We start from the raw sequence: 16,675 nt of genomic DNA on the forward strand, positions 1-16,675 counted from the left end.
AGTTTAGACACTGGTGGGCTAGAAGGTCAAGGAAGGCGGGCTGGAGGGCTGGGGGAAGGAGGCCCGCGCTAGCCAGAGAGGGCCAGGGGCGGGGCGGGGCCGGGCGGCGGGCGCGGCCGGACGGGAGTTCCCCGGAGAAGGCTCCTCCAGCCCGAGTCCCGGTGAGTGTGGGAGCACCCGTGCCCCCTCCCCAAGGCTCGAGCTCTACCAGGCGGTCACCCCTCACTCCGCCTACTCCGTTCCGAGTGGGGAACGAGGGCCATCCCCGGGAAGGACCTCCGGTCCCCTCCCCCAGGGTATAGGGCGCCTAAACTCCCTCCTCCCCCCAGCTCTGTCCGCGGGTAGGGTCTCTGTGCTTGCTCTCTGACGTCCCTTTGGGAGGTACTACCTCTTAATCACCCCCTACTTCGCCCGACCCGCCTTTCCCTCGCGCCCAGGGGACACAGTACGGGATCATCCCGCTGCCCCCCTAACCCCTTCACAGACCTCCAGTAGCCGGGGACGCAGTGCCCAGACCCCCACCCCAACACAAACACTTCTCTCCTTTAAGGGACAAAGCTTGGGGCTCACCCCCCCTTCCCTGGATCCTTCTACAGTCCCCACGCTTTCCCAATCGAGGGGACTGAGCGCCGGGACGCTGCTATGGACGACATTTTCACTCAGTGCCGGGAGGGCAATGCGGTTGCCGTCCGCCTGTGGCTGGACAACACGGAGAACGACCTCAACCAGGGGTGAGCTGAGGTGGCTGGTGGGGGAGAGGAAGGGCGAAGACATGCGCCTCTCCGCGATGTGGGGGTGCTCACGTCTGGTGCGGGCTGCCGACTTTCCTATCCAGTGTGATGAGGGCTAAGCACAGCCAGTCAGCGGGGCAGAGGGTCTCCACACAGGAAACTGTTGTTTGAGCTGAATCTGGACTGACTAAGAATTTCACAGGCAGAGGCTGCAGAGAACTTTTCTAGCCTCAGTAAACTGCATGGGCAAAAGCTAGGGGGCAAGACACCCAGAAGAGGGTGCCCGGAAATTGTCCGGAGTTCCGTATGGCTAGAGGATAGAAGACCTCTGTGGGCTTCTGTGGGCTGAAGCACTGGGTACAAGCGGAGAACGACAGGAGATAAGATTGGAAAGGTCTGCAAGGGTCAGCCAGATCATGCAAGAATATTTAGACTATAATAATGTATTTATTCCAAGAACAAGGGTTTAAAGCCATGCAATGATATGATGAGACTCTCCATTTGTTAAGTGTCTTGGATGCTTTGTGAAGAGCAGGTGGTGATGTGAAGAGAGGCACCAGCAGTGGTGATAGCTTGGACTGGAATTGGGGCAGGTAAAAAAGAAAAAAATGATCAAATTCCTGAAACCTTTAGGATAAAGAATTGGTGAGACTTGGTGTGGGAAGTGAGGAAGGTCAAAGATGATGACCAGGGTTCTGGCTTGGGCACTTGGGTAGATGGTGGTTCCTTTTACTGACATGGACAAGACTGAAGGGTGATGAGTTCCACTCTGGACATGTTAAAGTGACAGTACAGTGAAGTGGAAATGTTGAGTAGGCTGTTGGATTTCAAGAGAGATCTGACTTGGAGACAGATTTGGGAGATATTAGCAGGTAGGTGGCACCTGAAGAGGTGGGTGTGAAACAGAGGGGATGAGAAACCTACAAGACCAAAAAGGAGCAACTGGAGGTTGAAGGAAGGAAAATATGCTAGTAAGGCTTGGAGAAGTGACTGTTTCAAAAAAAGGGGCGTGGTCAACGGTACTATAGGCTGCTGAAAGGTCAAAGAACTTGAGCACTTTAAAGTAACCACTGAATTTACAATTATATATTTGATGATCTCTGTGAGGGCTGTTTCAGAGGAAAACAGGTGAAGAAACCAGACTATACTTGGTTCCTTTATTTAAGGAACTATACTGAACTTCTGTGCTGGGTGCTAGAGGTCCAGAATCAGACATAATGCTTGCCTTCAAGGCAGCAGCCCTGTGACAGGTTGAATGGGAGGTAGAGAAAGTGAATGTAGACAAGTTCTTTAAGGTTGGCTGAGACAGGAGGACAAGAAAAGCAGTAGTGATGTTGATTCAGGATGGTGGATTTTAATTTTATTTTAAAATTTTAGTTTTTGAGGTTGGGAGAATTTATTTTTTAGGTTTGCGAGGTAAGGATCACCTGTTATCTTCATCCAGGCTTTACAGGTCCCTATTAGGCTCTATGCTATTTCTCCATAATTCGCAGTCACTCCTTCCGTTTTTCATGTAATTCTTCAAAGCGTGCTCTGATAAAGACAGCGAGCGCAGTTAGTATTTTGTTGGTGGGTTTATAACGGGTCAGGTGAGGTTGTCCAGTGAGCCTGGCATCTAGGAAGACTCAGCTGCCAAAAGGTGAAGGGGTGGCATTAGTGAAACTGGTGCTGGTTTGAGTGGATAGGCTTTGGGGGCCCAACTGGCTATATGCTGGATATGAAGTGAGGGTGAACTTCCTGCTGGCCTCTTCGGGACTAAAGTTCAGGTTCTGAGGTGACCGGCAGCCTGACAGTGGGCAGAACCCTTGTGCCCATACTTTTGCTCTCAGGCTCTGGCCTGCTCTGGGGCTACAGACTGCCAGAGGCTGATAAGCTGGGGCACAAATTAAAGAGCTGGGATGCAAAACTGACTGATAAGCAGGGGGTGGTGATTGCTTTAGGAAGAGGGAGGGGAACACCCACCTCCCAGGAAAGGTTTTGGCTATCTTTGCGAGCAGATGAGGGCAGCTGTGGAGGGAAATCTAAGTTAAAGGCCACACCCACCACCCACATTGGCTGTGGGGACATCTGGGTGGCCCTCGGTGGCGGCTCCAGGCCCCGCCCAGAGCCCACACACGGGAAGTGACCGCAGCACTAAGGCATCCCGAGGCTGCCGGCCCAGACCACGGACTGCCCCCCTGCTCCGCCCCTTGGATCTGCAGCCCAGGACTGGAGGGAATTTCCTTTTATGGCCCCAGGCTGTCAGGCCGGCCTAGCTTCCACCCAGTTGTTTTTTTTGTTTGTTTGTTTGTGTTTTTTTGTACAAGTTCTTGGGAAAAGAAAAAAGTCAGGTATAGCTTTCTTTCTAAAGAAGCCATTCTCATTTTGTTTTCTTTGCCCAGGATTGCTTGAGTAGAGGAATCCTGTCTTATGTGGTGGTATCTACTTCATCATGAATGACTTATCAAAAGCATTTCTCCTTTTCATTATAAACCCTTCCAAACCATCATTTTAATTCCATTCCCTTTTTAGATCTTAATTTCAGTATCAGAACCAATCAGTAAGCTTGCTTCCTCTCCCATGAGCTGCAGCTTTCCTTCTCAAAGCTACCCCTCCTTCCCATTAACATGCACTGAACAGCTGCCCTCACTCCTTTCTCTCAAGAAGCTTACAGTCTAATAGACCAGACAGCCCACTAAAAGATTTTTACAATCCAGTGTGACAAGTACTGTAGTAGGGGGGTGTGCCAGATGCAGTGGAAAACAGAAAGGACCAACAGATGTTGCAAAAGGGGTGCAAAGGAAACCAGATGAAGAATGTTACCACTTAATGAGATAGGGCATGCCAGGTAAGAAAGGCTAGTGGGAGATGGTGATGAAGACAATGAATCATATGGATTTGTTGGGATTTCAGGTAGTGGTTGGTTAGGTTTGAAGCTCAGGGGAAGGTCTGAATTGGACAGCTTTGGGAGTTGCTGGCATGAATGAGAATCAAAGTCCTAGAGGTAAAGTTTCTCAGGGAGAGTATGCAGAGTGACTATCAGTTTTTTTTGTATCAAAGCCTTTGCCCCCATCCCACCTCCAGATCAATGACCATTGCCCCTTCCTCAAAGGGACGATCATGGCTTCTCCCCCTTGCACTGGGCCTGCCGAGAAGGCCGATCTGCTGTGGTCGAGATGCTGATCATGCGCGGGGCACGAATCAATGTGATGAACCGTGGGGATGACACCCCTCTGCACCTGGCAGCCAGTCATGGGCACCGTGATATTGTACAGAAGGTATGTATGAACCCCTGCTTCTGTCATCTACTTGACGTACCTGCCTGGAAGTCAGCCACAGGCACTATAACATACCGTAGAAAGTATGTATACTCTTCTCCCTCCTTGCATGCCTCAACACACATCTCTCATTTGGGACTGACTGTACCTTCTGCCTCTTTCTGTTTGGCCATGGGGACCAGCTGCTGCAGTACAAAGCTGACATCAATGCAGTGAATGAGCATGGGAATGTGCCCCTGCACTATGCCTGTTTTTGGGGCCAAGATCAGGTGGCAGAGGTGAGTACTCAGGCCCCGAGTTCCGGGATGGGTGGGAAGCAAAGTCTGAGCTGGAGTGGGAGATTCTAGAACCCTCAATCCATCCTATGAGTACTGCCCAGTACTCACGACATTCACAGGGTTTGTACTGCATCTACATTCATGGTTGGTTGTGACTGCCCTCATCACAGCCACCTTTTAATTCCAGGACCTCGTGGCTAATGGGGCCCTTGTCAGCATCTGTAACAAGTATGGAGAGATGCCTGTGGACAAAGCCAAGCCACCCTTGAGAGAGCTTCTCCGAGGTCTGTCCCCACCCACCGCTCGTGTCTTATCATATTTCAGCCTATCTCCTCCCAGCACACAACAGCTGAGGCCAAGACTGTTTGTCTTTCTTCCCTAGAGCGGGCAGAGAAGATGGGCCAGAATCTGAACCGTATTCCATACAAGGACACATTCTGGAAGGGGACTACCCGCACTCGGCCCCGTGAGTCAGTTGTGAGGGGAGGGGTGGTGATAGAGAATAATCCTGGGCTCCTGGGGCTGGGTGAGAGGGAGGCTGGTTAGAGGGAAGTACCTGACCTGCCCGTACTCTCAGGAAATGGGACTCTGAACAAACACTCTGGCATTGACTTCAAACAGCTCAACTTCCTGGCGAAGCTCAACGAGAATCACTCTGGAGAGGTGACCCCTGCCCTTGCCCTCCCACCCCCCCACATATTACCTGCTCTGCACTCGTTTTGTTTTTCCTCCAGTTAGTGGGCAGGAAAGCAGTGGCCTTAGTTAAAGCCTTCTAACCCATATCTGTCCCCCAGCTATGGAAGGGCCGCTGGCAGGGCAATGACATCGTCGTGAAGATGCTGAAGGTTCGAGACTGGAGTACAAGGAAGAGTAGGGACTTCAACGAGGAGTGTCCCCGGCTCAGGTGCGGCAAGGCCTAAACTGGAAGCCTTGGTTCCAAGGAACCCTGCCCAGCACCCAGAGGGAGATCTTTTATGCTGGGTCTCAGCCAGGGACATTCTCTCCCTCTTCCAGGATCTTCTCCCATCCGAATGTGCTCCCAGTGCTCGGTGCCTGTCAGTCTCCACCTGCTCCTCACCCCACCCTCATCACACACTGGATGCCATATGGATCCCTGTACAATGTGCTACACGAAGGCACCAGTGAGTAGGGGATGCCAAATCTCGTTGTGGCAGGGGAGGGGAGAGAAGTGTAAGCCTCTCCAAACTATTTAACTCTTGCCTCCTCTTTTAGATTTCGTTGTGGACCAGAGCCAGGCTGTGAAGTTTGCACTGGACATGGCAAGGGGCATGGCCTTCCTACACACACTAGAGCCCCTCATCCCACGACATGCACTCAACAGTCGTAGTGTAATGGTGAGGTCACAACTTCACTCCTGGCCCAGGCCCCAGAAGCCCTTTCCCTATCTAGAATAGGACTTACCTCCTTCCACACAACTATCTTCTCTTCCTCAGATTGATGAGGACATGACTGCTCGAATCAGTATGGCCGACGTCAAGTTCTCCTTCCAGTGCCCCGGACGCATGTATGCACCTGCCTGGGTGGCCCCTGAAGGTGAGTGAGTGCATTATGTTGGGAGGCAGAGAAGGGGCAGCTCAGTAGTAACGGAAGGGAGCAGAGACAAGATAGGCAGCTGGAACAGTTAAGTCCTGTCCCTCCAGCTCTGCAAAAGAAGCCTGAAGACACAAACAGACGCTCAGCAGACATGTGGAGTTTTGCAGTGCTTCTGTGGGAACTGGTGACACGGGAGGTACCCTTTGCTGACCTCTCCAACATGGAAATTGGAATGAAGGTGAGAGCATAACTGGATATACTTGTGTTGGGGGAATGGTGGTGGTAGTGACAATAATTGTAGTGGGGCTGGACTCTTCCTACATTTGTTCAAATATACAGAATCCTGTCCTGAGGGCTAGAGGCCGATCCCCACATGAGACTCAAGTTCTGAGACCCACGTTGTTTTTCCTTGTGCTTGCAGGTGGCATTGGAAGGCCTTCGGCCTACCATCCCACCAGGCATTTCCCCCCATGTATGTAAACTCATGAAGATCTGCATGAATGAAGACCCTGCTAAGCGGCCCAAGTTTGACATGATTGTGCCTATCCTGGAGAAGATGCAGGACAAGTAGGGCTGGAGAGTCCTTGTCTAAACTCCAGAGGTGTCAGGACACGGTTAGGGGAGTGCACCTCCCCAAAGCAGCAGGCCTCTGGTTGCCTCCCCTGCCTCTAGTCATGGTACTACCCCAGCCACGGGGCCCACCCCCTGCCCCCATCCCTACCACTGTGGCCCAAAAAGGGAATGGGCTTAAAGCTTTGTCACTTGCCACACGGTGTCTCCCAGCATGGGAGGGATCAGCCCTGCCTGTCACAATAAAGTTTATTATGAAAACAGGCTGGTGTGGGGACAAGGGGATGGACAAGTACATTTAGATTGGGTGGCTCAGGTGAAGTAGTGCGGCTTCTTCACATTGATGCCATACTCGCTGAGGGCAGGGGTCAAGTCCTCCATGGTTAGAGTGTACTTGCGGTCCTGAGGGAAGAGGGAAGAGCACCAGCTGAACACAGGAATTCCAGATTTCAATCCCAGGTGGGTGACCCTGAGTAGGTCTTTCACCTCCCCTAGGGCTTAGTTTCCCTCAAAGGGGTTTCAGGATAATTTAAGCCTCTGCTGCTGTAGGAGGTAATAACTGACTCAATGAGCCTCCCCTCACACCTTGCTCTTGCTTCGGGAACTGCCAGAGGCTGTGCCCTTCATTTTGCAGTGCTGTAGGGCATCGTTGGCAATATCTGAGATGAATTTCTGGGCAGCTAGGGAGATGAGCCGAATTCTAGAGAGAGAAAGATGGTATGAGAAGGAGGTGGACAGCAAACTCCACACAAGCACCCAAGGCTCTAACCTGCCCGGAGTTTACTCACATGCGTGGGTCCGAGGCCTCAAAGCCAGCACGGTTCAAGTAGTAACCAGTCACTGCATCGGGGATCTGAGAAATCAATTAGACGACTGTCAGTGTTAGCCCTGTGTACTGTGGGGCTTAGAGTGGGAGGGTAAGGGAAATGGAGGGCAAGCCTGGCTACCAGGAAGCTCCTCGTTTGGGTGGGCAGAAGGGATAAATCACAAGAGCTAGTAGGGGAGTACACGCAAGAGGACGCTGCAAATACAGGTGGTGTGGCAGAAGCTGACGTGACAGCGGGCCAGCAGCCTGTTCAGGCGGGAAGCCCACCGTAGGCGTGTAATCCTCCAGCTGCATCAGGAAGTCCACCAGAGGCGTGCTGGACACCACCGGCTTCACATCTCCGTTGGCCGCGCTTGGCAGCACGTAAACTCCGTTAGACATGGCCCCCTCCGGGGGCGCCGCGCCGCCCGCCGTCACCGGAGCTGGAGGAGAACCAGCAAACTGAGACATGGAGGTGGGAGGCGCGGGGGCCCAGCTAGGTCTGCCTTAACCCTCTGCCCTCAACCGCCGCTGAGCCCAGCCCAAGGCGCGGCCCTCGCCCTCACCCGTCCCGGCCCTCACCCGCCCCGCGCCGCTCGGCCGGCTCCCCGGCCCGCGCCGCCACGGCTCCCGTGCCCCCTGCCGCGGCTCCAGCCCCAGGCCCCCCAGCTGTCCCCGCGGGGCTGGCCTTGTTCTCCGCAGCGACGCCGGCGGGCAGCGCGGCGGGGGCCGAGACCGCGGGTGCCGGGCCCGAGGCCGAGGCGGCGGAGGCCGGCGCCGCCTCGGGGTCCGCGCCGGAGCCGCTGCAGCTCATCGGGCCGGTGGGAGAGGCGGCGAACAGAGCCGCTTCCGCTTCCGTTCACGTTACGCACGCACCAGGGTTGACGTCACACGCCTCGCGACTCGCCCCTCCCACGCCACGTTCGCTCCTCCCTTAGGCCGCCCGCCTCTTTTCGCGGCCCCTCGGGCGGCTAGATGAGAAAGGCCGATGGGCGGAGACCAAGTGTTGGAGAACTGCGGTAGCGCGAACATTTCTCCTCCCACCCCGCGGTTCTCCTAGGCCGATCCGCTGGGATGGGAATGCTTGAATGTCGAGGAGTCTCTTCCGTAGGTCTGGGACCCCTCACCCAGCCTGACGCCCGAAAACCTTGCTTTGGGGCCCATCGCCCCGACACCTCTCGACCGTTGGTTGCCTGCCAGTCTGCATCCTTTCTAGTCCCTGTATTCAGGCTTTTACGGGTTTGTAGTGGAGTTGGATAGCCTCTCTCCCTGGCAGCTGCCCAAAGAAGTGAGGGCAACAGGAGAACTCAGTGCTGCTGCAGATGGGGAGGGAGGTACAGTCCACCCTCCGTATAGGTGGTGAGGGGTGGGCAGGATTGGTTCCAGGACCCTCCCCTCAACCCCCTTCCCCCACCCCCCCGCCACCCTGGATACCAAAACCCATGGATGCTCAAGTCCCTTATATGAAATGGCATAGTATTTGCACTGTATACTTTAAATCATCTCTAGATTACTTATAATATCTAATACAATGTAAATGCTATGTAAATTGTTGCTGGTAAATTCAAGTTTTGCTTTTTATAACTTCCTGGAATTTTTTTTTTTTTAAATATCAATTCATGGTTGGTTGAATCTGTGGCTGTGGTATGTGAGGATACAGAGGGATGGCTGTCTTTCAGCCTGAATAAACAAGATATGCAAAATCACACCTAGTGAAAGAGTGGGGTTTTCAACGCAGCAAACATTTATTTAATTCCTATTTGTCAGTCCTGAGCTAGGGCCTGCAAATACAAAGTTAAGTAGGACAAGGTTCTAGTCCTCTAGGCACCAATAGTCTTGGAAAGGGAGGCAAACAGTTAAACTGGCCATTTCAACAATATATGGGGGTTTAAGTACTGGAGGTAGACACAGAGTGTACAGTGCAAGGGAGGAAGGGAACTAACAGCTGCTGCCTATATCTGTGTCAGGCATTCTATTAACTTTATCCCATTTAATGATTCCCTGAATATTAGAGGCAGGTATCAATATCCTCATGTAACAGATGAGGAAAAAGGCTCAGAGAGTTGAACTTTTTTGCCCAAGGCTCTCGCCTAGTCTATATCAGAACCAAGAATCAAACAGGTTTGTTTTCAAGAATCTAGGATTTTTCTGTCATACCAAAATCAACTAGCTTCAGGGAGCCAAAAGGTTCACACGAGAAGGTGACTTCTGAGCTGAGTCTCGAAAGAATTCTGGAAATCAACCAGGCAAAGGGAGCCAGGTGTAATGTTAGGGCCCAGAATATCTTGAGCAAAAGTGAAAGTGTCTGTGGGGAGGGCAGGAAAGGATAAACAATTTGTTACTCAGGAACAAATGGCAAGTAAGGGATTAGGTTTTTAAGTCATGATAAAAAGCCTGAACTATATCCAGTAATCTTTGAAGGGTCTTAATCAAGTAAATGACCTTATGGGATTTGCATCTTACTCTGGTAGATGGTTTAGGGAAGGGCGGAAAGTAAGGACACTTCTTGCAAGGGCCTCCTCAATTCAGAGGAGAGGGAATATGGCTCAGGGCTAATGTAGTAGCAATAGAGATGGAGAGAATTCGATGAGTTCTAGATATACTTAGGAAATACAAATGGCAGGACTTGTGGATTGATAAAGATATATTTAAGAGGTAAAGTCAGTAGGACTTGTTGATTGAAGATGATGACGGGAGGAGGTGAGGAAAAGGGAGTCTAGGATGACACTTTAGGTTTCTGGCTTGGTTGGAAGAAGCATAGTGTCATTTACAAAGAAGAAACAGAAGAGAACAGTTTGGGATTGGGAAGAAGGGAGATGAAATATTGAGTATCACACATACTACTTTTGAGGTATCAATCACTGTTGGATAAAAAGTCTGATATAGTGAGATGGTGATGGCTGTGGATGCCAGTGATTGATTTGTTCCAGGGTCAATGAGTAGAGTGAGAAGAGCAAAAGACTAAGGATGGAGCAATGAAATACAACAACATTCGATGAGGAAGCGGAGAAAGAGAAAGAGGGAAGAGGGAATGAAGGGGGAAGAGGGAATGAAGGAGGAGTAGGGAGTCGTCAGAGGAGAAGTTAAGCCCTGGACGCTAAGGAAGGAGAGGCAGTAGACTACTGTGACAGAGAGCCCACAAAGCAAAGATTGGGAAGTGTCCACTGGATGAAGCAGCAGGGAGGCCTTCATTTCTCAGTGTTTCTCAGGGGAGGAAAGAGTGAAAAAGTAAGAGCAGAGGTCTCATGGCAATGAATTGAGGAGTGAAGATGAAGTGAAATAGTGTACTACACAGACAGTGTAAACAACTGAAAAAAAAAAGAAAAAATGGAAGAGGGGGCGGTGTGCGGGGGAGGCTCCCAAACGGTGCAGGTTATAGCATCTGTAGAGGAACCTGGGGAAGGGGCAGGGGGACTGAGTATGAGGGAGGAGGTAGCGTTGGGAGTCAAGTCAAGCTCACAGCATTTCTGGGTTAGGGAGATAAGCTGCGGCAGTCAACAGTTGAGGGTTTAGCAGGGCTTCCAACAGTGCAGAATCAGGGACCGAGCCACCAGCTGTGGGGCAGTGGACAGGCCCACTCTTCTAGCAAGAAAGGATCAAGGGTTAATTAGTGTCTTCAGCAGAGCTGGGAAGTTGGGTGTTCCCCAGCCGGTCACAGGATCCCAGCCAGGGCCAGAGCAGAAACCTTGACCCTCCACCTCTTCATTCAGACAGGACTCATGGCAGCCACGTGTTACCTAGGGAGAAGGTGGGCATCAGATCCCGGCTTGCTGATACTAGCAGACTACAGCACCTCACCTTGTATTCACATTCCAGAGGCTATCCCACCCCATCAGAATTGTCCTCAAGTTCATCTTAGCACTCCACATACTCTTACGAAAGTGGCCACACCCCTCGCTTCCATACTCACATCAAAGAGCCCTGCCCCATGCTGCTGGTAGAGCCGTGGGTTGAGAAAACCAAGAGGGGGGAGGCCTCTGAGGATTCTGTGTTCATTTATCAGGGATAGGAGCCCCCCAAACACTGGAGTCGAGGCCTGCAAGGGTGAGGGTACAAGTAGAGGTTACGGGTTCAGAGTGATTGGACTTTTTGGGAGGGATGGATCAGAGGTCTCTGAGGAATCGGGGTTCTGGGTGTAAGGTCTTGGGGGTGGAGGGTGCGGGTAGTCCCTGGGTGGGGGTTTGGAGCCAGGCTCATTCTCACCGAGGTGCCAGACACCCATGGAATGGGCACACGGTTGCTGACCACCCAGTAGCCATCAGAGAGTGCAGCCACGTCTGGGTAGGCACGGCCGCTGGCATTGAAGTAACTGGATGGTGGCAAGTGGGGACTGGAGCTCAGGTACTGGGCTACAGCTTCCTCCTAAAAGGCATTCTTGAGTGAGTATCATCTGCTGCACTGAGGATCCCACCCGTCCCCCCTCCATCCACACAAACACACACGTACCTGGTATGAAGGCCGTCGGAACACATTGCTGAAGCCGCCACCACTGATATAGTCAACAACCTCATCTGTGACTCGGAAAGGATTCTGGAAAGATGTGCCTCCCACCGTGGTGACATAGGGGCTGAGGGCAGAAAACAGCACTCAGATTGCAGGGTCCTAAGGGCACCTCCAAAATGCATGGGGATGGGTGAGTATGGGTCTGGGTCTTGCTGGAGGGACTGGGGAAGCACTCTGGTGAAGTATGTACATGGGGATGACTGAGAGATTTTGGGCCCTCAAGGCATGGCCTGAGGTGACTGTGCACACTTTTCCCTACGGAACACCCACCAAATCTCCCCCTAAAATGCCTGGGGACTGAGGAAGCGGAACACTGGGAGCTATGTCCTACTCAGGAGACTTGGGGCCTGCGACCTACAGGAAGAAGAGGGGGGCGCAGGTAAAGTTGAGGGTTGAGCCACAGGAGCACCTGGTGCAATCAAGACAAAGGTTCCAGATCATGAGGTCATAGATGAATTGGTGGTCACAGGTAAGTGGTGGGCTGGGGTGCTTACCTGGAGGCAGGGAAGCTGGGACGGAACTGGTGTCTTCCAGAGACAGACCAACACCCAGCCCCACTGTCACCTGGGAGAGAGATCAAGTTTGCCACTCAGTTTAATTGGTCAGAGCTTGGAATGTGGGTTCAGATGTCAGAGAGGAAATTCAAGTGTTAGTCATTACTGCAAGAGGTCAGAGTTGAGGTCAGGTCAGTGGTCCCTGTTGAGTTCAGATTATGAGATAGAGATCAGGTCCAGGAGTCACTGCGCGGTCAAAGTTCTGAGGCTGGGTGGGTGTGGGGGTCTAAGTTTAGAGTAGGAGGTCACCTGAGGCAAAGAGCAGGGTGAGACCCCGAGCAGCAGCCTTCATGAGCTCGGTGTTGACCCGCTGGATGTAGGCGCTGCTGAGGGAGTCCTCATCATCTCCGTAGCTCACGGTGTGCACATGTGGCAGGGCTGACTCGTTACTGAGCAGCAGGAGCCACTGTAGGAAGGGCTCCTGTGACTCATGCCGGCCTGGATTTTTTTTTGGAGAAGAGGGCACAAGGGCAGTCATTTGGGAGGTTGTCAGGATCTCCCTGTAGCTCATGGGATTCCCTTGGGGAAGCAAAGATCACCACTCACCCCCACCTCTATCCCCACCCGCCAGTCCCCTTGGCAGTACCAGGGCTACTGTAGACCCAGGTGGAGATGTTGGCGCCAGCACTCATCAGGTACTCCACATCTAGGCTGGCCTCGATTCCGGCCTTGCCCCGGCCCTGCTGTCCGACCACACGGGCTACTGATGCGTGGTGTGCGAAGTTCCCACCGAAGAGGTGCATGAACTCAGCCAGGTCTGAGTCATGGAAATACTGCTCCAGGAACTATGGAGGGTATCAGAGCAGATATCATGGGTCAGAGGACACAGCCCCAAGGGTCAGGTCAGGGGATACTGTCCCAAATCGCAGGATTGGGGGTGAGAGCCCAGGGGTTAGAGTCAAGAGAGTCAGCCCCAGGCTGGTCAGGCACCTTGGGGAGGCGGTAAGGACCCTGAGGCTCTCTGCGTGGCTCACCTGGGCACAGGCTTGACTGTTGTTGGTCGTGCCAGAGCCCACGTCTTGTGCCGTCAAGTTGTAACGCTCACGGATCACAGATGGGGTCACCCCCAGGTGCAGGCCAACAGTACCTGGCACCTGTGGCTCGGGGCGTTGCCTCAGGGTTGATGTGGGGGGAAAGCGGTGCAGCCCCCCCACTGTGGGGAGGAGTCAGGCTTGAGGAAGAGATCCTTTAGCCTCCAACCCCCATTTTATCACTGACACCCCCCCCCACCAACCCCCCTGGGTGTTACCAAAGTCCACGTGGGAGGCCAAGGCCTTCGGGAGCCGGTAGGGACGTGGGGACCTTACAACATGGGTCTCTGCAGGTCCCCCCATATAGCGATGAAACTCAGCCCCAGAGAGCAGCAGCTCTGCTTGTCTGAAGTCCGAGATCAGAGAACAGAGGTCAGAAAGCATGGAACAGAGCAGAGGAGGCTGCCTGAGCATCACTGGGCAGTTAGTCGTTATCTCCCCACGTGTTTTCACCCACAGGCCCTGGCAAGCTCTCAGCTCCCTTCCACTGCGGTGACAAATCTCCCTGATGGGATGATTGGTGCCCTCCATGAGGCAATTATTCCCTCTTACCGGACACTCAGCCAGCAAGTCAGAAAGTCCTGTGTGGTCACTGAGTGGCAGTTCCGGGCTCCAGCAGCCAAAAGCCATTTTTGGACTGTGTGGAGGGTCAGTGGTGATGGCCGGACCAGTTCAGCCACATCCTCTAGGGTCAGGTACTTTCCTGCAGGGATTCAGTAGAGGCTTTTGCCTTCATTCCTTGCTTTTCTAAGCTGCCCTTTTTGAACCTTAACCAGGAGACATTGGAGCTTAACATGATGGCGAGTCACTGCTCTCCTGTGTGGATCATGCATACACCTCCTGGGTGAACCTTAGATTGCCCCCCTCACCACGAAGGGCTTCCAGCAGGGGAAGCCCACAGTCCAGCTTGACCATTGGAGCAAAACATGGACCTTCTGGAGCAGAGTGGGGAGTAAAGTAGGGAGAAGAGTGGAGGGGAAGAGACTGCAGACCAGTGAGGGGGCTGGCAGCAGTCCAGGTGAAAGAGTAATCAACTGAGTTGGTGGCAACAAGGAATGGTGAGACAGTGGAGTATTTCAGAGCTGGAACTGGCAGACTTAGGGTCGAATGGAGGAGTAAATGAGAGTGAATTTAGTGGGGGGAGGTGAAATTTGAGGTAATGAGCACTTATATGTACTGGATGCTACTTCCCCATTTGTCTGGTAGTTGGTAAACAGTAGAGTCAGAATTTGAATCCGGATCTGATCACCAAGCCTGTGCTCTTAACCATACCCACTTTCAGTTTTTCAGCCTGATGAACATAGGTGGAAAGTTTTGGAGGAAAGAATGTAAATTAGCTTTGGACACTCTAGTTCCAATTCACCTTTTTAGTCAGAAACTCTTTAACAAGGGTCACTGCCATTCATCTGTCCTATACCACCCTCTCGACAGGCCCCAAGAGCACGTCCCTGACATGACCTGCACCGTCCCACGCTCAGCCCAGTCCTGTGTCCCTCCACTGCATCCCACATCCCACCCCCAGTCCCATCAGGCACCGTAGCGAGAAGAGCCGGGATCCGACACAGCCTGCACCAGCTCGGACAGTCTCTCCAGGTTCTGCTGTCTCAGGGCAAACGTGAGACTCAGCTCTTCCTCAGGGTCCACACGGCCCAGAGACACCCAGCCTGGTGGCAGCCTGCAGGGTCAGGGGTCAGGCACATGGCCTTCATTAGAGTAGGGGTGGGAAGGTTCAGCATTAGACCTAGACCTTGGGGAGGATTCCAGAAGCAGATATGGATCACAGGAGGTGGATTATCGGGGACTGAGTCTGGGAACCTGGGAATAAGGCTATGGAGTGGGTACCAGGAGCTGGTAAGGGGGGTGAGGGAGGCTAGAACCAGGAAAACGGGTACAGGAGAGGCCATGGGGTAGGGGGTGTCAGTGCTAAGTCAACTCACGTCCGCTGCTGGTCAGGCTCTGGGCTGTAACTGCATTTGCCGGCGACGAAGAGGGCAAGGAGCCCTAGGAGGCTGCAGGGGCAGCACATGGGTTTCAGCAGGAGCTGGACTGTCATTGTGTTCCCACCCTCCAACATATACTCCCTCCAACATGATTCCCTTCTCCCAGGGCCCCCTAGTTTCTTACCAGGCTCGGGGGCCCATTCTGCCTTTCTGCAGATCCGCTGTCATGTGACAGATCACATGAGCCTATAGTGCACCACCACCCGTCTCTGCCTAGAAACTAGTGACGATGCTGGCTCCTCCCTTGAATGGGTGGTCCTGAATGCTGAAGAAGGGGAGGGGCTGCCCCTCAGATTCTCCCTCTGTGGACTGTCAAACCCTGGGTAAGCTCAGGGCTCCCTACCTGCTGCCAGAATCCAGGACTCACCACAGTGTAGGGGGTGCTTAAGTAAGGGGCTTTGAAGGCCCACAAACCCACAGACCCAGGTTCTTACTAGCTGTATGATATCAGAAAGTCACTTAACTTCTCGGAGCCTAGGTTTCTTCATGTAGAATATGGAGACTATTATGTTAAAAGTGCTCTGCCTCAGAGGGTTGCAGTGAAAATTTACAGAGGTAAAGCAGGCAAACCCCTCAGCAGAGAGCCTCACATGGCAAAGGCTCAACAAATGTGAGCTCTTATTACACGCGAGTATATAGGGGCCCCACGGAAAACAAATACACCACGTGGCTGCTCTTGTACCCACCCCCACCTCCCTGAAGACCCTCAGGCCTAGAGTTGGTCATCTCCAAGATCTCTCCCCAGCCAGCCAATCCCTCTCTAGGTCACTGCCACAAGCAAGCCCCTGCTGTCTGCCGTCTTCTGGCCTCCTGCCCATGTTAGAGGGAAAGGTCGACTGCAGAGAGATGTGATTGTCAGCCTCAGGCTGGGCTTGGGCTCCCAGTGCCATCCCCACTCGCTCCCACCCTAGATGCTCCTATGTCCACCACCTTCCGTGACTTCTGAGGTGTCCACAGTGTGCCAGGTGCCTTCCCATCATCCCCCCCACCCCTACGGTCCCCACAGAACAGAGCCGGACACTGGATACAAACTGCAGTTTATTAAGGCTCCAGAGTGAGAATTGGCACTTGATTCTGGGCAGGGGCAGGGGTGTCAGTGGAACCCAAAGGAGCTGGGCCCAAACAAGTTAGAGGGACTGCCCCCATTCCCCCTACCCCCCAATAAATAAAGTCTCAGCTCCATCTCAGGGTGCTGGCACAGGGCAAGAAGCCCTCACTGAGGAGGACCCAGGGCTGCTGCCTCCTTCATCATCTTTCTCTCCACACTGGACCTGGCCACAGGTCAGTGCCCAACAGGGCCTCGTGGTGCTGGTGCTCTGACAGGGCCGGGGTGAGACGTGAGACCTGTCCCCACTGGAGGACTCTGGGGTGGGGCGCTGGCCTCCCCCGCGG

General features: G+C 53.2%; 3 protein-coding genes across 5 annotated transcripts; 1 reads left to right on the plus strand and 2 right to left on the minus strand.

The window, feature by feature from the left end:
• Positions 1 to 80: 80 nt before the first annotated feature.
• On the plus strand, positions 81 to 6,651 carry ILK (integrin linked kinase). 3 transcript variants are annotated; one of them, XM_068554888.1, is made up of 13 exons: positions 81 to 161; positions 551 to 731; positions 3,823 to 3,988; positions 4,171 to 4,266; positions 4,454 to 4,550; positions 4,649 to 4,732; positions 4,844 to 4,929; positions 5,061 to 5,170; positions 5,281 to 5,408; positions 5,500 to 5,621; positions 5,721 to 5,820; positions 5,928 to 6,058; positions 6,242 to 6,651. In XM_068554888.1, the coding sequence occupies exons 2-13, from the start codon at positions 643 to 645 to the stop codon at positions 6,389 to 6,391; spliced, it is 1,359 nt and encodes a 452-aa protein (XP_068410989.1). In that variant the 5' UTR covers positions 81 to 161; positions 551 to 642; the 3' UTR covers positions 6,392 to 6,651. The 3 variants fall into 3 exon arrangements, with proteins under 3 accessions (XP_068410989.1, XP_068410991.1, XP_068410990.1); XM_068554890.1 differs by having other exon boundaries at positions 84 to 161; positions 597 to 731; XM_068554889.1 differs by lacking the exon at positions 81 to 161 and adding an exon at positions 207 to 296.
• On the minus strand, positions 6,626 to 8,046 carry TAF10 (TATA-box binding protein associated factor 10). Its single transcript, XM_068554891.1, has 5 exons — positions 7,778 to 8,046; positions 7,484 to 7,638; positions 7,179 to 7,243; positions 6,976 to 7,090; positions 6,626 to 6,792 (listed from the first exon to the last, which is right to left on the minus strand). The coding sequence occupies exons 1-5, from the start codon at positions 8,007 to 8,009 to the stop codon at positions 6,703 to 6,705; spliced, it is 657 nt and encodes a 218-aa protein (XP_068410992.1). The 5' UTR covers positions 8,010 to 8,046; the 3' UTR covers positions 6,626 to 6,702.
• An 870-nt stretch (positions 8,047 to 8,916) lies between these two features.
• On the minus strand, positions 8,917 to 15,496 carry TPP1 (tripeptidyl peptidase 1). Its single transcript, XM_068554605.1, has 13 exons — positions 15,408 to 15,496; positions 15,221 to 15,292; positions 14,819 to 14,958; positions 13,836 to 13,986; positions 13,502 to 13,629; positions 13,227 to 13,405; positions 12,839 to 13,037; positions 12,497 to 12,690; positions 12,193 to 12,257; positions 11,642 to 11,762; positions 11,399 to 11,557; positions 11,106 to 11,231; positions 8,917 to 10,932 (listed from the first exon to the last, which is right to left on the minus strand). Exons 1-13 carry the CDS (start codon positions 15,449 to 15,451, stop codon positions 10,792 to 10,794), a joined length of 1,719 nt encoding a protein of 572 aa, XP_068410706.1. The 5' UTR covers positions 15,452 to 15,496; the 3' UTR covers positions 8,917 to 10,791.
• Positions 15,497 to 16,675: the final 1,179 nt, after the last annotated feature.

Source organism: Eschrichtius robustus, chromosome 11 (genome assembly GCF_028021215.1).
Source record: "Eschrichtius robustus isolate mEscRob2 chromosome 11, mEscRob2.pri, whole genome shotgun sequence".
In the NCBI taxonomy this organism is placed as follows: Eukaryota; Metazoa; Chordata; class Mammalia; order Artiodactyla; family Eschrichtiidae; genus Eschrichtius; species Eschrichtius robustus.

What these genes read in the sequence shown, in the direction of transcription:
- ILK (XM_068554888.1), top strand. Translation starts at nt 643, where the DNA reads ATGGACGACATTTTCACTCAGTGCCGGGAGGGCAATGCGGTTGCCGTC. An exon ending in ACCGTGATATTGTACAGAAG is followed by an intron (nt 3,989 to 4,170) that starts GTATGTATGAAC and finishes CATGGGGACCAG; the next exon opens with CTGCTGCAGTACAAAGCTGA. An exon ending in TGCCTGGGTGGCCCCTGAAG is followed by an intron (nt 5,821 to 5,927) that starts GTGAGTGAGTGC and finishes CTGTCCCTCCAG; the next exon opens with CTCTGCAAAAGAAGCCTGAA.
- TPP1 (XM_068554605.1), bottom strand. Translation starts at nt 15,451, where the DNA reads ATGACAGCGGATCTGCAGAAAGGCAGAATGGGCCCCCGAGCCTG. An exon ending in TCCCGGCTCTTCTCGCTACG is followed by an intron (nt 13,987 to 14,818) that starts GTGCCTGATGGG and finishes GAATCCCTGCAG; the next exon opens with GAAAGTACCTGACCCTAGAG. An exon ending in TCCGACGGCCTTCATACCAG is followed by an intron (nt 11,558 to 11,641) that starts GTACGTGTGTGT and finishes AATGCCTTTTAG; the next exon opens with GAGGAAGCTGTAGCCCAGTA.
- TAF10 (XM_068554891.1), bottom strand. Translation starts at nt 8,009, where the DNA reads ATGAGCTGCAGCGGCTCCGGCGCGGACCCCGAGGCGGCGCCGGCCTCC. An exon ending in TGGAGGATTACACGCCTACG is followed by an intron (nt 7,244 to 7,483) that starts GTGGGCTTCCCG and finishes TTGATTTCTCAG; the next exon opens with ATCCCCGATGCAGTGACTGG. An exon ending in GTTCCCGAAGCAAGAGCAAG is followed by an intron (nt 6,793 to 6,975) that starts GTGTGAGGGGAG and finishes CTCTTCCCTCAG; the next exon opens with GACCGCAAGTACACTCTAAC.